The 21,103-nt window shown below is 47.6% G+C and overlaps 2 protein-coding genes across 2 annotated transcripts in view; one reads left to right on the forward strand and one right to left on the reverse strand.

Annotated features, from left to right (window-relative positions):
• Positions 1 to 21,103, reverse strand: part of LOC144602868 (pre-mRNA-splicing factor ATP-dependent RNA helicase DHX16-like) — a 783,352-nt gene that overhangs the window by 424,420 nt on the left and 337,829 nt on the right. The window lies entirely within an intron of this gene.
• On the forward strand, positions 1,405 to 13,630 carry LOC144602541 (uncharacterized). Its single transcript, XM_078415669.1, has 8 exons — positions 1,405 to 1,494; positions 2,796 to 3,029; positions 4,234 to 4,256; positions 4,354 to 4,472; positions 6,222 to 6,286; positions 7,597 to 7,619; positions 7,717 to 7,835; positions 12,910 to 13,630. Exons 1-8 carry the CDS (start codon positions 1,456 to 1,458, stop codon positions 13,611 to 13,613), a joined length of 1,326 nt encoding a protein of 441 aa, XP_078271795.1. The 5' UTR covers positions 1,405 to 1,455; the 3' UTR covers positions 13,614 to 13,630.

Consider the following 21,103-nt stretch of genomic DNA (forward strand, 5'->3'; position numbering starts at 1 on the left):
GCATTTGATCCTACCTTACACTGTCCCAAGCGCTACTCTCCGCTTCCGTCTATATTCAGGACAGTTTAATGTGTAACTGACCCCTCCCTGTGGTAGAGAGCGGGGGAACCCTCCATAGTTTCCGCGGGTGGATTTGTCTCCTTCCTTTAAAATGGTCGTAACGATGGTGACCCTCGGGTGCTCTGGCCGGCGCTCCTCTTCCCAGAGGAAGGCAAACATTGATGGTGAAACTCACCAGCGCCTTCAATGCACCTGCACAACCTTTGGCCGTCTGAGGAGAAGACTGTTTGAAGATCAGGACACAATTCGCAAGTCCTCAATCATTTTGTCACACACCTTCTGTCTTTTCATCTCTGGCCTTTGTCCAACCGTCTGACTATCAACTCCCTCTCCCCCCTCAACTGTGTCAACCTATTGCCAGCCAGGCTTTGTCCTGCCCCTTTCCTCCCTTCGTTATTCCATCTCCCACCCCCTACAATCAGTCTGAGGAAGAGTCCCGACCCGAAACATCAGCTGTCCATGTTCTCCAGATGTGCTGCTTGACCCACTGACTTACTCCAGCACTTTGTACTTTTTTTTTAAACCTGCATCTGCAGTTCCTTGTTTCTGCATCTTCACGTTGAACATTTGCGTCAGATTTACATTCATTCCTCTAGACGGCGGCGTGCGCAGCGCACATGCGTTTTGAACTAGGAAATGGCAGAGTTAATTCACAAAATGCTGGAGTAACTCAGCAGGTCAGGCAGCATCTCGGGAGAGAAGGAATGGGTGACGTTTCGGGTCGAGACCCTTCTTCAGACTGATGTCGGGGGTGGGACAAAGGAAGGATATAGGTGGAGACAGGAAGATAGAGGGAGATCTGGTAAGGAGGAGGGGAAGGGAGGGACAGAGTTAAAATGGCTTCGAAAGAACAGGTCGAGAGTTTAACCGAGGAGGCAGTTTGTCCCATCTGCCTGGATTTCTTCACCGATCCGGTGTCACTGGAGTGTGGGCACAACTTCTGCCGCTCCTGTATCACACAGAGTTGGGACAGGGAGGGGAGAAACTCCTGCCCGGAATGTAGAGAGGTGTTTACAGACCGCACCCTCAGGGTTAGTCGGGCCTTGGCGAGACTGGCTGAGAAAGCTCGAACACTGAGCCTGAATCGGACAGTGAAGGAAAGTAAACTTCACTGCGAGGAACATCAGGAAGAACTGAAGCTGTTTTGTGAAACTGACAAGAAGCTGATCTGTGTGGTTTGTGCAGCTGGGCGGGAACACAAGTCTCACAGCTTCATGCCGGTTAAAGAAGCTGTTGAAAACTACAAGGTAAAAGCAAACCGATTTTGATCGCATCATTGTTTAATTCCGTTTTTATTGTCTAACACTTTTATTCTCCGATTTTCAAACACAATCGCAGGGTCAGGTTAAAGCTTCCATCCAGTCTCTCACAAAAGATAAATCAGAGATCCTGCAAATGGAGCAGCAACAGAAAGAGAAGATTTCTGGAGTTTTGGTGAGGCTTTTAAGTTTCGATTTCCTGATCTTGTGCAGGTTTGATCCCTGTGACGCGTGTAATAACAGGGCAGCGCAGTGACACAAGTAGTGCTGCTGTCTCCCAGTTCTGGTGAGCGGGTTCGATCCTGACCTCGGGCGCTGCATAGAAAATAGGTGCAGGAGTAGGCCGTTCGGCCCTTCGAGCCAGCACCGTCATTCAATATGATCATGGCCTACCCTTTATTCTTAAACTATAACCCCTGGTTCTGGACTCCCCCAACATCGGGAACATTTTTCCTGCATCTAGCCTCTCCAATCCCTAAAGAATTTTACATGTTTCTATAAGATCCTATCTCATCTTTCTAAATTCCAGTGAACACGAGCCCAGTCGACCCATTCAGAATCAGTCTGAAGAGGGTCTCGACCCAAAACGTCACCCATTCCCTCTCTCCTAGATGCTGCATGACCTGCTGAGTTACTCCAGCATTTGTGATACATTCTTTCATCATATGTCAGTCCCGCCATCCCGGTAATTAACCTGATGAACCTACACTGCACTCCCACAATAGCAAGAATGTCTTTCCTTAAATTAGGAGATCAAAACAGCACACAATTTTCCAGGTGTGGTCTCAACAGGACCCTGCACAACTGCAGTAGGACCTCCTTGCTCCTAAACTCCAATCCTCTCACAATGAAGGCCAACATGCCATTAGTTTTCTTCATTGCCTGCTGTACGTGCATGCTTACTTTCATTGACTGGTGTACAAGGACACCCAGGTCTCATTGCACCTCCACTTTTCCTAATCTGCCACCATTGAGATAATAATCTGCCTTCTTGTTCTTGCCACCAAAGTGGATAACGTCACATTTATTCATATTTTACTGCATCTGCCCACTCACCCAACCTGTCCAACTCACCCTGCAGCCTCACAGCATCCTCCTTGCAGCTCACACTGCCGCCCAGCTTTGTGGCATCCGCAAACTTGGAGATGTTACATTTAATTCCCTCATCTAAATCATTAATATATTTTGTAAATAACTGCGGTCCCAGCAATAAGCCTTGCGGCACCCCACTAGGGGGTGGTGGACGGATAAATGGGAATTAATGGGCACTTGAAAAGGAATAGGCAGCTGGGAATTGCATTAGGGGTAGAGGATTGATGGGTTATCAGATTACCATCACAACACTTCAGAAGCATTTAGACAAACTATTGAATTGCCAAAGCAAATAAAAAATGCACAGGACAAATGTCACCGTCAACCTCCGAGGGAAACACAATCAGTGACATCACATATTGATCTTCACCTTTCATTTAACAGGAACAGTCACACAACCTTCAGTCCAAGATCGCATCCCAGTTTGCTGAACTGCACCAGATTCTCACTGAGAAAGAGCAGCGCGTACAGGCAGATATCCGGGAGGAAGAGAAGAGGATTCTGAATAGAATGAAGAAAAATCTTGGAGAGATCGAAGAGAATTTAAAATCTATTCAGGAGGAACTCTCTAAGTTGCAGCAGCAGATGGATCAAAAGGACAGTGTGGTGTTTCTGAAGGTGAGGGGTTACACCACAGTCTGGCGAAGTGAAAGTGCAGTCACAAAATGGAGGGGGATATTTCAGAAATACATGCTGCATTTACCAGTAATTCAGAACTGGGTAAATGTTTCATCTGTTCCAGCTGTTGTTCCCAAACTAATTGGCCTCCCGCATAATCTATGGGATCTCAGGACTGCCTGGCCTGAATGTAGAGAGGTGTTTGCATTCTGTGGAGTTGAGAACCACGACGGGTGATCCTATATCTGATCCCAAGGGCCACGAATGAGCAGAGGACAGTAAATCTCTGGGATTCTCCAACCAAGAGGCTCTGAGAGGTTTAACCTGTTAGACGTATTTATACCAGAGGAAGATACATTTTTGAAAATTCGGGGAACTGAAATCAAAGGGAATGGGACAAGGCGGAGGAGTTCGTTCCTGGGCTAGATCAGCCATGACCACATTGTGGGGATTAACATTGAAATCTAGAATGTGGCGCACACAGCAGATTGAACATTTATATCCGGTTCCCATCAGCAGTGGGCGGTCACCTTGGGGGAATTTGCTCTGTTTGTTTTACCCACCTTTGTTCACCATAAAATGACATCCCATTCTACATAATAGACAGGCCATTCGGCACATCCTATCCAGTCAGGATTTCTGCTCCACTCAACATCCCTCCCATCTACTCACCACACCCGGTAACAATACCCCGAATTCCAGGAGCGCTCGTGTGTTTATCCCGCTTGCCCTTAAATGTATCTCTGCTGTTGTCTTCATTCCCTCCAATGCTAGTGAGGTCCATGTTCTCATGACTGCATTCCTTTCGGTATTTGTTGAAGACCACGTTACATTTCAGCTTTGATTTTTGCTCTCCCATCGATTAGAGATATTATTTCATCCTCACCCATTTAAATCCACCGATAAATTAAATCCTATCTCATCATTCCTGACATTTTCTCCAGATAAAATCCCACGACCTGCCCAGTCTTTGCATTGAGCTCCATCCTCTCAGTCATGGCATCATTCTCATGAACATTCCTTGTGCTTTTCCCCATCGTTCTATGTCTCGACGGCAATGTCCACTTTCTATCTGCATGGCAGCGGAGATAAGAGTTGGGAAATGGGAATTATCAGAGGGTTGTAGAAATGTGGAGAAATTCCCGCTGTCGGGATGAGGACGGTCCATCTCAGTCAATTGAGATTTGTGTTTTATTTCTTTCAGGAGGAAGCTGGTCGCAAGCGAAGGTAGGACATGCTCTTGATGGAAACATTGTAAGTTTTGGTGGAACAACTCAAAACATTTCTAATGCTCAGTTGATAACCGGCTGTTAAATATTCGCAGGGTTCGTGATGAAGCCAAACCACTGTCGGTGGTAGAGGAGGCCTTGCCGATTGAAAAGTTTAATTGCCCTGTTTCATTCAATACAACATTTAAAGAAACATCTGATAACTTCAAGCAAGGTAAAGCTTATACCTTTTCCATTGTTCTTGTTCCTGACATCTTGAAGTAATATGTGTACGAAAGAACTGCAGTTGCAGGTTTAAATCACAAGTCGACACAAAATGCTGGAGTGACTCAGCGGGACAGGCAGCATCTCTGTAGAGAAGGAATGGGTGTCGTTTCGGGTCGAGGCCCTTCTTCAGTCTGAAGAAGGTTCTCAATCCGAAACGTTACCCATTCCTTCTCTCCAGAGATGCTGCCTGTCCCACTGAGTTACTCCAGCATTTTGTGTCTACCTTTGATTGCGTCTATTTTTAAGTAATACTAAGATGCAAAGATGAATGTTATTTTGGAGTGAAGGGAAATCGAAGATTTGATCTACCATCTGCTGGGAAGCACAACAGAGTCAGAGAGCTTTGTAGCACAGCAACAGGCCCTTGGACTCGACTCGACGATGCCAACCACGTTGCCCAACCAAGATAGCCCATCTTGCCTGAGTCTGGCTCATATCCTTCCAAGTCTTTCTTATCCACGTATCTACACAATTCTCTGTAAACTGTTGTAATTGTACGTACCTTGACCACTTCCTCTGTCAGATCGTTCCACATCTACACTACCCACTGACTGAAAAACCTGCTCCTCAGGTCCTTTTTATTGTTTCCACTCTCACCTTAAACTGATGTGCTCGAGGTTTAGACTCTCCAACCTTGGGTAAAATAGTCTGTTCCAGGAATGAGTAGATTAACCTAAGACGAGGGTTTGTGAACATTGGGCCTGTACTCGCTGGTGTTTAGAAGAATGAGGGCGGACCTCATCGAAAAATACAGAATAGTGAAAGGCTTGGATAGAATGGATGTGGAGAGGATGTTTCCATTAGTGAGAGAATCTAGGACTAGAGGTCATAGCGTCAGAATTAAAGGATGTTCTTTTAGGAAGGAGATGAGGGGAAATGCTTTTATTCAGAGGATGGTGGATTTGTGGAATTCATTGCCACAGAAGGCTGTGGAGGCCAAGTCAGTGGATATTTTTAAGGCAGAGATAGCTGGATTCTTGATTAGTACATGTGTCAGAGGTTGTGGGGAGAAGGCAGGAGAAAGGGGTTAGGAGCGAGAGATAGATCAGCCATGATTGAATGGTGGAGTAGACTTGATGGGCCAAATGGCCTCATTCTAATACTTTCATTTATGACATTATATCCTGATGACTGTCCAACTTCACCTGATAACCCAGCCCTACAGACCTGATGAAGTTGTTGTAAACCCTTTTGCACCCATTCCAATTGACTAACAAACCCACCCTTCCCTTTGTCTCACCCTCCACTCAAAAAACACAGGAGCAGGTCATCTGGCCCCTCGTGTCTGCCCCCTTTCACTGTGGTCATGACGACCCCACCACACACCTCTACCTCCTCTTTAACAACCTCAAATTACCGCTAACCTCAATATCCTCAATATGCCTCCATATCTGAATAACCCGCTCCATTCACCCATTCCCACCGCAATCTCACAATCCTCTTTACTCTCTGCACTCGTCCTCCCTGTCCACCCTCTCCCACCTCACAAAATTCCCCTCTCCATCCCCGGATAAAACCACCGGGAGAGATGTCTGTTGTCCACCCGATGTGGTCGGGGTGAATCCCCGGGCAATGTTTCAGTTGTCCGCCCGCCTGTGCCTGAGGCCGAGCGGCCTCTCCCCCGGTCCCGGGGCCGCGCTGCCCGAGTCTCCCCCCAATCCCCGGGTACTCTCTGATTCTCTGCTTCTCCCCCCAGTCTCCGTCACCCTGGATGTGGAAACAGCGAGTCCGGGGCTCGAGGTGTCTGAGGATCGGAAGAGGGTGAGACTGAGCAGGAACTGGAGGAGTCTCCCTGACACCCTGGAAGAGGTTTACAGGCAGTGCGTGTGTGCTGGGATCGGAGGGATTCACATCGGGGAGACATTACTGGGAGGTGGAGGTGTTGGGGAGTCGGTGCTGGAGTCTGGGAGTCGCCGCAGAGTCTGTGGAGAGGAAGAGATGGGTCACACCGACCCCGGAGACTGGAGTCTGGAGCATCAGGCGATGGGGTGACGGGTTTGATGCATTCACCTCCCCTCCATCCCGTCTCCCTGCCCGTCCCATCCCCGGGAGGGTGGGAGTTTATCTCAGTTACTAGTCCGGGACAGTTTCATTTTACGACGCGGACACCAAGTCCCATCTCCACACCTTCACTGGGAATAAATTCACGGAGAAACTTTATCCTCTCTTCGTGCCTTCTTGGGATGGAAACTGGCTGAGGATCTGCTCCGGTTCCGCTCCGGGTGTGTAAAAGGGTCGGGTCCCGGGACCGGCGTCAGGAGCGGGGCTCAGGGGCTGTGGGGCAGAAACCCGGTGGACAACAGGTCGGCGCAGAAACGGCTCCCGTTTAATCCCCAAATTCCGCGTCGTAAAACCCCAGTGAGCGCGGAAATAAAACCAGGGGGAATGTAAATGTGGGAAGAGAGAAATAAACAGCAAGTGGAATCAGAGCTGTCGATCCGTTCATTTCAACGCGTTAACTGCGACATTGCCCCAAATACTCAGCAGGTCAGGCAGCATCTGCAAGGTGAAACAGACCGTACATTTCAGATCTAATACTGATGATGAATGGTGTTCAACCTGAGCCATTAACTCTGTTTCACTCTCTCAAGAATCTAACCGATCTGCTGGGTATTTCTTGGATCTTATGTCTTTCAGATTTTCAGCATCTACTTTATTTTTAGTTTTTCTAGTTTAATGTTCGATTGGAATGTGAGTTTGACCATAAATTGCCATGAAAATAGAACAGACAGAAAACGTTGGCAGCATTTGGCAGGTCAGGCAGTGTACAGTATTTGGAAATGGAAGGCTTTATATTTCTGAGGTGCTGTGGGGCAGCGGGTCGAGCCGCTGCCTCATGGGGCTGGAGACCAGGGTTCAACCCTTGTGATTATTTAGATTCCACACCGAGACAAATGGACACAGTAGATGTGGTTGGGGGAGGTGCAAGTGAACCTCTGCCTCACCTGAAAGGACTGGCGGCGTCCCTGAGTGGAGTCTGGGGAGGACGTATAGGGATGGGTGTTGCATCTGCTGGACTCCTATCTGTCGGTGAGATTTGTCAATTGAGATTTGTGTTTTATTTCTTTCAGGGGGAAGCTCGTCGCAAGCGAAGGTAGGACATGCTCTTGACGGAAACATTGTAAGTTTTCGTGGAACAGTTCAAAACATTTCTAATGCGCAGTTGATAACCGGCTGTTAAATATTCGCAGGGTTCGTGATGAAGCGAAACCACTGTCGGTGGTAGAGGAGGCCTTGCCAATTGAAAAGTTTCATTGCCCTGTTTCATTCAACGCAACATTTAAAGAAACATCTGATGACTTCAAGCAAGGTAAAGCTTATACCTTTTCCATTGTTCTTGTTTCTGACATCTTGAAGTAAGATGTGTACGACAGAACTGCAGTTGCAGGTTTAAATGGAAAGTCGACACAAAATGCTGGAGTGACTCAGCGGGACAGGCAGCATCTCAGTCGAGAAGGAATGGGTGATGTTTCGGGTCTGGACACTTCTTCAGTCTGAAGAAGGGTCTCGACCCGAAACGTCACCCATTCCTTCTCTCCAGAGCTGCTCCCTGTCCCGCTGAGTTACTCCAGCATTTTGTGTCTACCTTTGATTGGTCTATCTTTAAGTTATACAAATATGCAAAGATTAATGTTATTTTGAACTGAAGGGAAATTGAAGATTTGATCTCCCACCAAGCTCATCTGCTGGGAAGCATCACAGAGTCAGAGAGCTTTGTAGCACAGCAACAGGCCCTTTGACTCGACTCGACCATGCCAACCACGTTGCCCAACCAAGCTAGCCCCACTTGCCTGAGTCTGGCTCGTATCCTTCCAAGTCTTTCTTATCCACGTATCTACCCAATTCTCTGTGAACTGTTGTAATTGTACCTGCCTCGCCCACTTCCTCTGTCAGATTGTTCCACATCTACATTACCCACTGACAGAAAAACCTGCTCCTCAGGTCCTTTTTATTGTTTCCACTCTCACCTTAAACTGATGCACTCGAGGTTTAGACTCTCCGACCTTGGGTAAAGTATTGCGGCTAATCACCTTGTCTGTGCATCTTATACACATCTATAATGTCACTCTGAAAGGCTCCCAAGAAAAAATGTCCCAGTCTGAATAGTCTCTTTCCGGAATGAGTAGATTAACCTACGATGTGCGTTTGTCGGCATTGGGCCTGTACTCGCTGTTGCTCAGAGGAATGAAGGGGGGTCTCATTGGAAAATACAGAATAGTGAAAGGTTTGGATAGAATGGACGTGGAGAGGATGTTTCCATTAGTGAGTGAGTCTAGGACTAGATATTTATTTACAAAAATGCTGGAGTAACTCAGCAGGTCAGGCAGCATCTCAGGAGAGAAGGAAAAGGTGACGTTTCGGGTAGGACAAAGGAAGGATGTAGGTGGAGACAGGAAGACAGAGGGAGAACTGGGAAGGGGGAGGGGAAGAGAGGGACAGAGGAACTATCTGAAGACAATAGACAACAGGTGCAGGAGGAGGCCATTCGGCCCATCGAGCCAGCACCGCCATTCAATGTGATCATGGCTGATCATTCTCAATCAGTACCCCGTTCCTGCCTTCTCCTCATACCCCCTGACTCCGCTATCCTTAAGAGCTCTATCCAGCTCTCTCTTGAATGCATTCAGAGAATTGGCCTCCACTGCCTTCTGAGGCAGAGAATTCCACAGATTCACAACTCTCTGACTGAAAAAGTTTTTCCTCATCTCAGTTCTAAATGGCTTATTCTTAAACTGTGTTCTGGACTCCCCCAACATTGGGAACATGTTTCCCGCCTCTAACGTGTCCAACCCCTTAATGATCTTATACGTTTCGATAAGATCTCCTCTCATCCTTCTAAATTCCAGTGCATACAAGCCTAGTCGCTCCAGTCTTTCAACATATGAAAGTCCCGCCATTCCGGGAATTAACCTAGTAAACCTACGCTGCACGCCCTCAATAGCAAGAATATCCTTCCTCAAATTTGGAGACCAAAGCTGCACACAGTATTCCAGGTGCGATCTCACTAGGGCCCTGTACAAATGCAGAAGGACCTCTTTGCTCCTATACTCAACTCCTCTTGTTATGAAGGCCAACGTTCCATTGGCTTTCTTCACTGCCTGCTGTACCTGCATGCTTCCTTTCAGTGACTGATGCACTAGGACACCCAGATCTCGTTGTACGTCCCCTGTTCCTAACTTGACACCATTCAGATAATACTCTGCCTTCCTATTCTTACAACCAAAGTGGATAACCTCACACTTATCCACATTAAACTGCATCTGCCATACATCCGCCCACTCACACAACCTGTCCAAGTCACCCTGCAACCTCATAGCATCTTCCTCACAGTTCACACTACCACCCTGCTTTGTATCATCTGCAAATTTGCTAATGGTACTATTAATCCCTTCATCCAAGTCATTAATGTATATTGTAAATAGCTGCGGTCCCAGCACTGAGCCTTGCGGTACTCCACTAGTTACTGCCTGCCATTCTGAAAGGGACGCATTTATCCCCACTCTTTGCTTTCTGTCTGTCAACCAATTTTCTATCCATGTCAGTACCCTACCTCCAATACCATGTGCTCTAATTTTGTCCACTAATCTCCTATGTGGAACCTTGTCAAAGGCTTTCTGAAAGTCAAGGTACACCACATCCACCGGCTCTCCCCTGTCAATTTTCCTGGTTACATCCTCAAAGAATTCCAGAAGATTAGTCAAGCATGATTTCCCCTTTGTAAACCCATGCTGACACGGAACAATCCTGTTCCTACTATCCAAATGCTCCGCAATTTTGTCTTTTATAATTGACTCCAGCATCTTCCCCACCACTGATGTCAAACTAACTGGTCTATAATTTTCCGTTTTCTCTCTCCCTCCTTTCTTAAAAAGGGCGACAACATTAGCTACCCTCCAATCCACAGGAACTGATCCTGAATCTATAGAACATTGGAAAATGATCACCAATGCGTCCACAATTTCTAGCGCCACCTCCTTAAGTACTCTGGGATGCAGACCATGAGGCCCTGGGGATTTATCAGCCTTCAGTCCCATCAGTCTACCCAACACCATTTCCTGCCTAATGTGGATTTCCTTCAGTTCCTCCGTCACCCTAGGACAGACATGTCCAAAGTCCGGCCCGGGGGCCAATCGCGAGTCCGGCCCGAGGTCAGATTTTATACGGCCCGCAGCTTCCGTCTTAAAAATGATTATTTATGGCCCGCCAGCACTGTCTAACAGAATGAAGGTAGGGGAGGGGGAGGGGAGAGGGCGACTACACCTCCCGGCGGTCAGCGCTGCCCGACTCCCCCCCCCCCCCCGAGCGGGAGAGGCGACGGTGACTACACTTCGCGGCGGCGGGGTTGAGGGCGTGCGGGGGGACGGGAGAGCAGCAGCTGAGCTCTCCTCATCCCGCACGCTCATTGGCAGGCGCTCCCGTCAGTCGGGCGAGTGCCGCATCCCCCCCCCCCCCAGCGGGAGAGGCGACGGCGACTACACCTTCCCGGGGAGCGTATTAGTTAAAGGTCCGGGGGGGGGGGAGCGTATTAGTTAAAGGTCCGGGGGGGGGGGGGAGCGTATTAATTAAAGGTCCCTGGGGGGGGGGAGAGCGTATTACTTAAAGGTCCGGGGGGGGGGGGGGAGCGTATTAGTTAAAGGTCCGGTGGGGTGGGGGGAGCGCATTAGTTAAAGGTCCGGGTGGGGGGAGCACATTAGTTAAAGGTCCGGGGGGTGGGGGGGGGGAGCGTATTAGTTAAAGGTCCGGGGGGGGGGGTGGGGGGAGCGCATTAGTTAAAGGTCCGGGGGGCGTATTAGTTAAACGTTCGGGGGGGGGGGGAGCACATTAGTTAAAGGTTCGGGGGGGGGGAGGCGTATTAGTTAAAGGTTCGGGGGGGGGCGCATTAGTTAAAGGTTCGGGGGGGGGGGAGCATTGGCCTTTGGGTATTTTCACATTATCAAATCTGGCCCTCTTTGAAAAAAGTTTCGACACCACTGCCCTAGGATCTCTGCCCACTAGAACATCTGGGAGATTGCTTGTACCCTCCTTGGTGAAGACAGATCCAAAGTACTGGTTCAACTCGTCTGCCATTTCCTTGTTTCCCATAATAAATTCTCCCTCTTCTGTCTTCAAGGGACCAACATTTGCCTTGACTATTTTTTTCCTCTTTGCATACCTATAAAAGCTTTTACTATCCTCCTTTATATTATTAGCTAGTTTACCCTCGTACCTCATCTTTTCTCCACGTATTGCCTTCTTAGTCACCTTCTGTTGCTCTTTAAAAGAGTCCCAATCCTCTGGCTTCCCACTCTTCTTTGCTTTGTTGTACTTCTGCTCTTTTATTTTTATGCTGTCCTTGACTTCCCTTGTCAGCCACGGGTGCCTCTTACTCCCCTTGGAATCTTTCCTCCTCTTTGGGATAAATTGGATGGAGTTGAGGGAGGAGGTAAAGGGACAGGTGTTGCATCTCCTGCGGTTGCAGGGGAATGTGCCCGGGGATGGGGTGGTTTGGGCAGGAAGGGATGAAAGGTCAGAGCCTCAGAATTAAAGGATGTTCCGTTAGGAAGGAGATGAAGGGAAATGCTTTTAATCAGAGGGTGGTGAATTTGTGGAATACATTGCCACTGAAGGCTGTGGAGGCCAAGTCGGTGGATATTTTTAAGGCAGAGATAGCTGGATTCTTGATTAGTATGGATGTCAGAGGTTATGGGGAGAAGACAGGTTAATGGGGTTAGGAGGGAGAGATAGATCAGCCATGATTGAATGGTGGAGTAGAATTGAAGGGCCGAATGGCCTATTTCTAATACTTTCATTGATGACATTATGACCTGATGACAGTTCAACTTCACCTGATAACCCAACCCTTCAGACCTGATGAAGTGTTGTAAACCCTTTTGCACCCACTTCAATTGATTAACAAACCCACCCTTCCCTTTGTCTCACCCTCCACTCAAAAAACACAGGAGTAGGTCATCTGGCCCCTCGTGTCTGATCCCTTTCACTGTGATCATGACGACCCCACCACACACCTCTACCTCCTCTTTAACATCCTCAAATTACCGCTAACCTCAATATCCTCCTGCTCCGATCTGGCTCCATATCTGAATAACCCATTCTATTCCTCCATCCCCACCGCAATCTCACAATCCTCCTCACTCTCCGCACTCGCCCTCCCTGTCCACCCTCCCCCACCTCACGAAATTCCCCTCTCTATCCCCGGATAAAAACTCCGGGGAAGATGTCTTTTGTCCACCCGCTGTGGTCGGGGGTGAAACCCCGGGCAAGGTTTCAGTTGTCCGCCCGCCTGTGCCTGAGGCCGAGCGGCCTCTCCCCCGGTCCCGGGGCCGCGCTGCCCGAGTCTCCCCCCGACCCCCGGGGACTCTCTGATTCTCTGCTTCTCCCCCCAGTCTCCGTCACCCTGGATGTGGAAACAGCGGGTCCGTGGCTCGAGGTGTCTGAGGATCGGAAGAGGGTGAGATGGACCGAGACCCGGAGGAGTCTCCCTGACACCGGGAAGAGGTTTACAGGCAGTGCGTGTGTGCTGGGATCGGAGGGATTCACATCGGGGAGACATTACTGGGAGGTGGAGGTGGCGGGGAGTCGGGGCTGGAGTCTGGGTGTCGCCGCAGAGTCTGTGGAGAGGAAGGGACCGGTCACACCGACCCCGGAGAATGGAGTCTGGATCATCAGGTGGGAGTGGGGTGACCAGTTTGATGCACTCACTTCCCCTCCATCCCGTCTCCCCGCCCGTCCCATCCCCGGGAGGGTGGGAGTTTATCTCAGTTACGAGTCCGGGACAGTTTCATTTTACGACGCGGACACTAAGTCCCATCTCCACACCTTCACTGGGAATAAATTCACGGATAAACTTTATCCTTTCATCAGGACTTGGGATGGAAACTGGCTGAGAATCTGCTCCGGTTCCGCTCCGGTTCCGCTCCGGGTGTGTAAAAGGGTCGGGTCCCGGGACCGGCGTCAGGAGCGGGGCTCAGCGGCTGTGGGGCAGAAACCCGGTGGACAACAGGTCGGCGCTGAACGGCTCCCATTTAAACCCCAAATTTTGCGTCGTAAAACCCAAGTGAGCGCGGAAATAAAACCAGGGGGAATGTAAATGTGGGAAGAGAGAAATAAACAGCAAGTGGAATCAGAGCTGTCGATCCGTTCATTTCAACGCGTTAACCGCGTCCGTCAACGGAACAGAAACACTTTTGTGAAAATATAAAGATTGAAACAATCTCCCTTCCCGCGGGCTCCGCGGGTTCAGCAGCAGCCGCGGGTGGCGGGTCCTAAACTCGCTCCGAGTCACAACGCGGCACCAGCGGTGTTGGTGCGGACTTCAACAGAGGCGTAAAGGCGAGTATGGGGGGTAGGTGGAGATAGGAGGGCGGAATGAAATCGGAAATTCCCTCCAGTGAGAGAAGGCAAAGTGAATATTGGAAATGGTAGATACAAGGAATCTGTTGAAATATAATGGGGGTTAATAAAAACCCCAAACAAAGTGTTGGAGGAACTCAGCGGGCCAGGCAGCATCTGTGGAGGGAAATGGACAGACCACGCTTCAGGGTCGGGACCCTTGTTTGGTCTGAAGAAGGATTTCCAAGAGCTACAGGTCTGTTATATCAGAGTGAATGAATTGGTGTTGATGTCGTGCGGAAGTGGGCGGTAAAGGTTTGTATACACTGGAATTTAGATAGGCTTGTATACACTGGAATTTAGAAGGATGAGAGTAGATCTTATCGAAACGTATAAGATTATTAAGGGGTAGGACACGTTAGAGAGATGTTGAGTGGAGCAGCAATCTTGACTGGATAGGATGGGCCGAATGGCCTGTCTATGATGTAGAATGGGATGTCTTTCTTGGTGAACAAAGGTGGGTAAAACAAACAGAGCAAATTCCCCCAAGGTGACCACCCACTGCTGTTGGTGTCAAGTTAGGAACAGGTGTCCTAGTGCATCAGTCACTGAAAGGAAGCATGCAGGTACAGCAGGCAGTGAAGAAAGCCAATGGAATGTTGGCCTTCATAACAAGAGGGGTTGAGTATAGGAGCAAAGAGGTCCTTCTGCAGTTGTACAGGGCCCTAGTGAGACCGCAGCTGGAGTACTGTGTGCAGTTTTGGTCTCCAAATTTGATGAAGGATATTCTTGCTATTGAGGGCGTGCAGCGTAGGTTTACTAGGTTAATTCCAGGAATGGCGGGACTATCATATGTTGAAAGACTGGAGCGACTAGGCTTGTATACACTGGAATTTAGAAGGATGAGAGGAGATCTTATCGAAACGTATAAGATTATTAAGGGGTTGGACACGTTGGAGGCAGGGAACATGTTCCCAATGTTGGGGGAGTCCAGAACAAGGGGCCACAGTTTAAGAATAAGGGGTAGGCCATTTAGAACTGAGATCAGGAAAAACGTTTTCATTCAGAGAGTTGTGAATCTGTGGAATTCTCTGCGTCAGAAGGCAGTGGAGGCCAATTCTCTGAATGCATTCAAGAGAGAGCTAAATGGAGCTCTTAAGGATAGCGGAGTCAGGGGGTATGGGGAGAAGGCAGGAACGGGGTACTGATTGAGAATGATCAGCCATGATCACATTGAATGGCGGTGCTGGCTCGAAGGGCCGAATGGCCTCCTCCTGCACCCATTGTCTATAAAGGTCTGACTCGGGTGGTGTAAATAGGAGAGAGGAATGAAATCGGAAATTACTTGATGAGAGAAGAATAAAGCTGAATGTTGGGGGTGGGAGATACAAGCAGCAACAGCAAGGTGAAACGGACCTTACATTTCAGATCTAACACTGATGACGACTGGTGTTCAACCTGAGTCATTAACTCCATTTCTTTCTCTACATAAGCTAACCAGCCTACCGACTATTTCTTGCATCTTACTGTACTTCATTTAGGATTTTCAGCATCTGCGTTTTTATTTTAGTTTTTCCGGTTCAATGGTCGATTGGAATGTGAGTCTGCCCATAAACTGCCAAGAAAAAAACCCCAAAAAGCCTTGGTGGCATTCAGCAGGTTGGGCAGTATACGGTATTTGGAAAGAGAAGACTTAATTTTTCTGAGGTGCAGTGGAGCAGCGGGAAGAGCCGGTGCCTCAACGGGCCAGGGACCCGGGTTCGACCCTGACCTCGGCTGCTGACTGTTACATAGAAACAGAAAATCGGTGCAGGAGAAGGCCATTTGGCCCTTCGAGCCACCACCGCAATTCATTGTAATCATGGCTGATCATCCACAATCAGTAACCTGTGTCTGCCTTCTCCCCATATCCATTGATTCCACTACCCCCTAGAGCTCTATCTAATTCTCTTTCAATTCCAGTCAATTGGACTCCACTTCCTTCTGTGGCAGAGAATTCCACAAATTCACAACTCTGGGTGCAAAATTTTCTTCTCACCTCAGTTTTAAATGGCCTCCCCTTTGTTCTTAGACTGTGGCCCCTGGTTCTGTACTTACCCAACATAGGGAAAAAAAATTCTGTATGTAGATTGTCCAGTAGGAAGTAGTCGCGCAGGGACTATCACAACGCTTACGAAGTATTTGGACAGTTACATGGATAGGGCAGGTTTGGAGGGATATGGGCCAAACACGGGCACTGCAGGTCGGTTGAAGAACCCACTGGTTGTGGGGGAGGAGCTGGGAATGGGAGCTATAATGAACCTGTCGGTTTAGTTGATGGCTACATCGAACTAGATCAGTCCCTTCAGCCCACATTAGACTACGCAATGCCGCTATCATATGCCTCTATCTTATGTGTCCCTACCACCACTCCAGCAGCGCGTTCCAGGCACCCACCACCCTGTGTAATAAAACATGACCCGCACATCTCCTTGAAACTTTGGTCACCCCACCAAATATCTCATCTATCAACTCACATTTTTTTGTTATTTTTATTTTTAAATGTTTTCCCCCTGCTAAATTTCTCTGATTTTATTTTCTTACTGTTTCTGCCCATTTCCCTCCCATCCTTCCTCCCCAGTCCCCTCTTTTGTGCAGTTTCCCTTGTATTGCTCAAACACACACTCAGCACAAATTTAACTTGTATATGTATAGATATGAATGTGTGCTTGTGTATATGTGTGTGTGTGAGAGGCAAGATGGAGATAAATAGATCTCAAAGTTCCTTCTCGCGGATCAGAAGCAACTTTGATTTAAAGCAACGTCTATTTCTCTCTTCATCTTATTTTTCAAATGATGTTCATAAACCATAAAGGCGATTCAACCTTTATGGTTTCTATATATATGCATAGATATATGTCTAGTTTCTTTCTAGTGATTTCCTCTAATTATTTGTTTAGCAACCTTTTTACTTTCAATCTCTCTCTCTCTTTTTCTCTGTATATATATATATATATATATATATATATATATAAAACAAATAATATATATATACAAATATAAAATCAGTCATTCACACACTTCTCAGCACATGGTTCTCCCTATCATGATTACTGTTCTCTCACATACATTTCATTAGGGCCTACCCGTACACGTTCGCAATCAGTGACATCAAACTTATATCCAGAAATCCTAATATTGTGAATAAAATAACAATGAACACATGTCAAGATATTTTTTCATTATTTTCATTCTACATTAGTGTAATAAAAATGTAATGCATACATACCTACACATACAGAAGTGCTAGCTTTAGACATGAGTAATGTACCATAGTTTAGTTTTGAATTTAACATATAATTGAGGGGGCCGGTGCAATATAGTGCAAACCCTCACTTTTGTGTACATGCATTGACACGATACTTACCCACTACCCTACAACCTGTAAAAAAAATCATATTTAAATTCAACCGATGTTGGTCAAATAACATAGGCACCTTCTTGTTTTTTTTGTGATTTGTGGAATTTTCAAATGTGAATATCTCATAACGACCCATTTGTGGGTTAGCAGTATATTGCACCAATCCCCCTTCAATTTTACATCATTCATAAATGAACTTCATAAACAAGGAGAACACTTTTTATTTCTGTCATTCATGGTAAGATTTACATCATTTTGTGTGCAAGATATACAGGGTTGCACTGTTTCGCATATCAGCTAACCAATGAAATGATCAGGCCCTGATTTATACCAGCTCTTCACCTTCCTTCCCTTGTCTGAAGAAGGGTCCCAACATGAAACATCACCCATCCTTTTTCTCCAGAAATGCTGCCTGACCCAGTGACTTACTCCACCACTGTGTCTATTTGAATTGGATTCGTGCTTCTGTACCACTTCAGGCAGCATTGGTCATTTAAGGATTTTTAACTAATCAATTCACCAATTCAAATTTTCTTGGCTCTAAGTATAAGGTTAAATGTCTTTTCAATTATATTGTGGATACAGTAGAGTTCTATTGTTTGCAAATGTCTAATCTCTGCTTCCATGACTTTTTAAAATAAAACAAAAAGAGATACAGCTCATGGAGGTGAAAATAAAAGGAACAGAGAAAGCAAAGAAGACTGAAGTCTGAAGGTCTCGACCCGAAACGTCACCCATTCTTTCTCTCCCGAGATGCTGCCTGACCTGCTGAGTTACTCCAGCATTTTGTGAATAAATCGATTTGTACCAGCATCTGCAGTTATTTTCTTATAAGCAAAGAAGAACAGTTCATTAAATATGATCAATTGGCCTGATACAGATAGAGTGGACCTCTAGTGCAAATATTCAATCAGTAACATCCAAATTTTAAAGATCACGAAGCAGCAACTATTCAAGAAATAGTCATATAGACCAAATGGCGGCGCTGCCCTAGCAGCTGCGGCTCACCTGCGGTCCATTTGTCTTTGTGTTTTTGTTGTTTTTTTTGTCTTAATTGTAGTTGTGATGTGGTGTTTTTGTGTTTGTGTACTATGTGTGTATGTGGGGGGGAGGGGGGGGAACTGTAACATTGTAAATAAGTGTCCCTTCCGAACGGAGACCCGACCTTTGTTTTCTGGGCCGTGTCTCCGTTCCTGCTGCGGCCTACCATCGGCCCAACTCCTGGAGCTGTCGGCCTCCAGGGCTCTGGTTCGCAGAGCCCGCGGACCGGACTTACCATCACCGGAGCCGGCCGTCTTCGGAGGCTGCGGGATCGCGGGGCTTGGGTCGAGGACATTTCACCGTCCGGCGCGGCCTAAGATATGCCGCGGGATATTTCTCTGCTGGGCGGGGGCTTCAATGTCGGGAGCCACGACCGCCCCGACGTGCAGCAACAGCGGCAGCAGCAGCGTGTTCGCCCGCCCCGGATCGGACTTATCATCGGCGGAGCCGGCCGTCTTCGGAGGCTGCGGGAGCGGCTGCGATTCGCCTTGGGCTTGGCCCGCTGTGGACCGTCCGGTGCGGCCTCCAACCACAACAACCTGACTGCGGGCGAGGACAGCGGGAGAAGGGAAAGACATTGTGGTCTTCCATCACAGTGAGGAGAGGACTGGAGGAGACTCACTGTGATGGATGTTTCTTTGATGGATGTTTCTTTTTTGTGTGTTTTTGGGGTTGGGTAATTTGAATGCCTATTTAATGCTTTTATTGTTGGACTGTGTTTTTGGGGGTTTTGGGGTTGTGTAATTTGAATGCCTATTTAATGCTTTTATTGTTGGACTGTGTTTTGGGTTTTTTTTGGGGTTGTGTAATTTTAATGCTTATTTAATGCTTTTATTGTTGGACTGTGGGTGACTGAATTTCGTCCAATATTGGATGACAAATAAAGCTATCTTGAATCTTGAATCTAGGTGTCAACCATCAACTTATCAAAGAAGTTGAACAAAAATAATTGTTTACAAACATTCTATATACGAACTAATCGCAGAGAGTTGTGAACACAGCCCAAGAGGAGGCCATTTGGCCCTTCGAGCCACCACTGCAATTCATTGTAATCATGGCTGATCATCCACAATCAGTAACCTGTGCCTGCCTTCTCCCCATATCCCTTGATTCCACTAGCCTCGAGAGCTCTATCTAACTCTCTTTAAAATTCATCCAGTGAATTGGCCTCCACTGCCTTCTGTGGCAGAGAATTCCACAAATTCACAACTCTCTGGGTGAAAAAGTTTCTTCTCACCGCAGTCTTAAATGGCCTCCCCTTTATTCTTTGACTGTGTCCCCAGGTTCTGTACTCCCCCAACATAGGGAACATTTTTTTCTGTATCTAGATTGTCCAGTAGGAGGTAGTTGCGCAGGGACTATCACAACATTTACGAAGTAGTTGGACAGATACATGGATAGACAATAGGTGCAGGAGTAGGCCATTCAGCCCTTCGAGCCAGCACCGCCATTCAATGCGATCATGGCTGATCACTCTCAATCAGTACCCCGTTCCTGCCTTCTCCCCATACCCCCTCACTCCGCTATCCTTAAGAGCTCTATCCAGCTCTCTCTTGAAAGCATCAAACGAACTGGCCTCCACTGCCTTCTGAGGCAGAGAATTCCACACCTTCTCCACTCTCTGACTGAAAAAGTTCTTTCTCATCTCCGTTCTAAATGGCCTACCCCTTATTCTTAAACTGTGGCCCCTTGTTCTGGACTCCCCCAACATTGGGAACATGTTTCCTGCCTCTAATGTGTCCAATCCCCTAATTATCTTATATGTTTCAATAAGATCCCCCCTCATCCTCCTAAATTCCAGTGTATACAAGCCCAATCGCTCCAGCCTTTCAACATACGACAGTCCCTCCATTCCGGGAATTAACCTAGTGAACCTATGCTGCACGCCCTCCATAGCAAGAATATCCTTCCTCAAATTTGGAGACCAAAACTGCACACAGTACTCCAGGTGCGGTCTCACCAGGGCCCGGTACAACTGTAGAAGGACCTCTTTGCTCCTATACTCAACTCCTCTTGTTATGAAGGCCATCAGGGGGTATGGAGAGAAGGCAGGTACAGGCGGGCACTGCTGGTCGGTTGAAGAACCTAATGGTCGTGGGGGAGGAGCTGGGAATGGGAGCTATAATGAACCTGTCGGTTTAGTTGATGGCCACATCGAACAAGATCAGTCCCTTCAGCCCACATCAGACTACGCAATGCCTCTACCGTATGTGTCTCTACCCCCACTCCAGCAGGGCGTTCCACGCACCCACCACCCTGTGTGATAAAACATGACCCTTGAAATTAGCCCCCACTGTGCTAAAATCTATGTCGTCTCGTCAGAGCCGAGAAGGAAGGGGGCGGCGCGGGGGCGCCTGCTGCCTCGTGCGGCGGGACCTGGTTCGCCGCTGCGGGGAAATATAGACAGTTCCAGAAACATCCCGCAACTTTGTCGGCGCCAGTAACGTGGCGACTCTCCCTGTACTGCCTGGGGGAGGTCTGTATTTTACCGGATTGCATGCAAAAGCAAAGCATTTCACTGTCCCATGGTTCATATGACAACAGAGCATCATTGGCTCATTGAGTTGAATTCAAGTTTGCACATGAGACTGTTAAATAAAATAACAGTTATTTATTCACAAAATGCTGGAGTAACTCAGCAGGTCAGGCAGCATCTCGGGAGAGAAGGAATGGGTGACGTTTCGGGTCGAGACCTTTCAACAGTGTTTGCTGTAGAAATAATATTATTGTGCAGCCTAATATAATGAACAATTCACGATGGGAAACACTGATGTGTTTAGTTTAAGGGAATGAAATTTACCCGCAGC

Source organism: Rhinoraja longicauda, chromosome 19, assembly GCF_053455715.1.
Source record: "Rhinoraja longicauda isolate Sanriku21f chromosome 19, sRhiLon1.1, whole genome shotgun sequence".
Classification (NCBI taxonomy): Eukaryota; Metazoa; Chordata; class Chondrichthyes; order Rajiformes; family Arhynchobatidae; genus Rhinoraja; species Rhinoraja longicauda.

What these genes read in the sequence shown, in the direction of transcription:
- LOC144602541 (XM_078415669.1), top strand. Translation starts at nt 1,456, where the DNA reads ATGGAGCAGCAACAGAAAGAGAAGATTTCTGGAGTTTTG. An exon ending in ACAGTGTGGTGTTTCTGAAG is followed by an intron (nt 3,030 to 4,233) that starts GTGAGGGGTTAC and finishes TATTTCTTTCAG; the next exon opens with GAGGAAGCTGGTCGCAAGCG. An exon ending in ATCTGATAACTTCAAGCAAG is followed by an intron (nt 4,473 to 6,221) that starts GTAAAGCTTATA and finishes TTCTCCCCCCAG; the next exon opens with TCTCCGTCACCCTGGATGTG.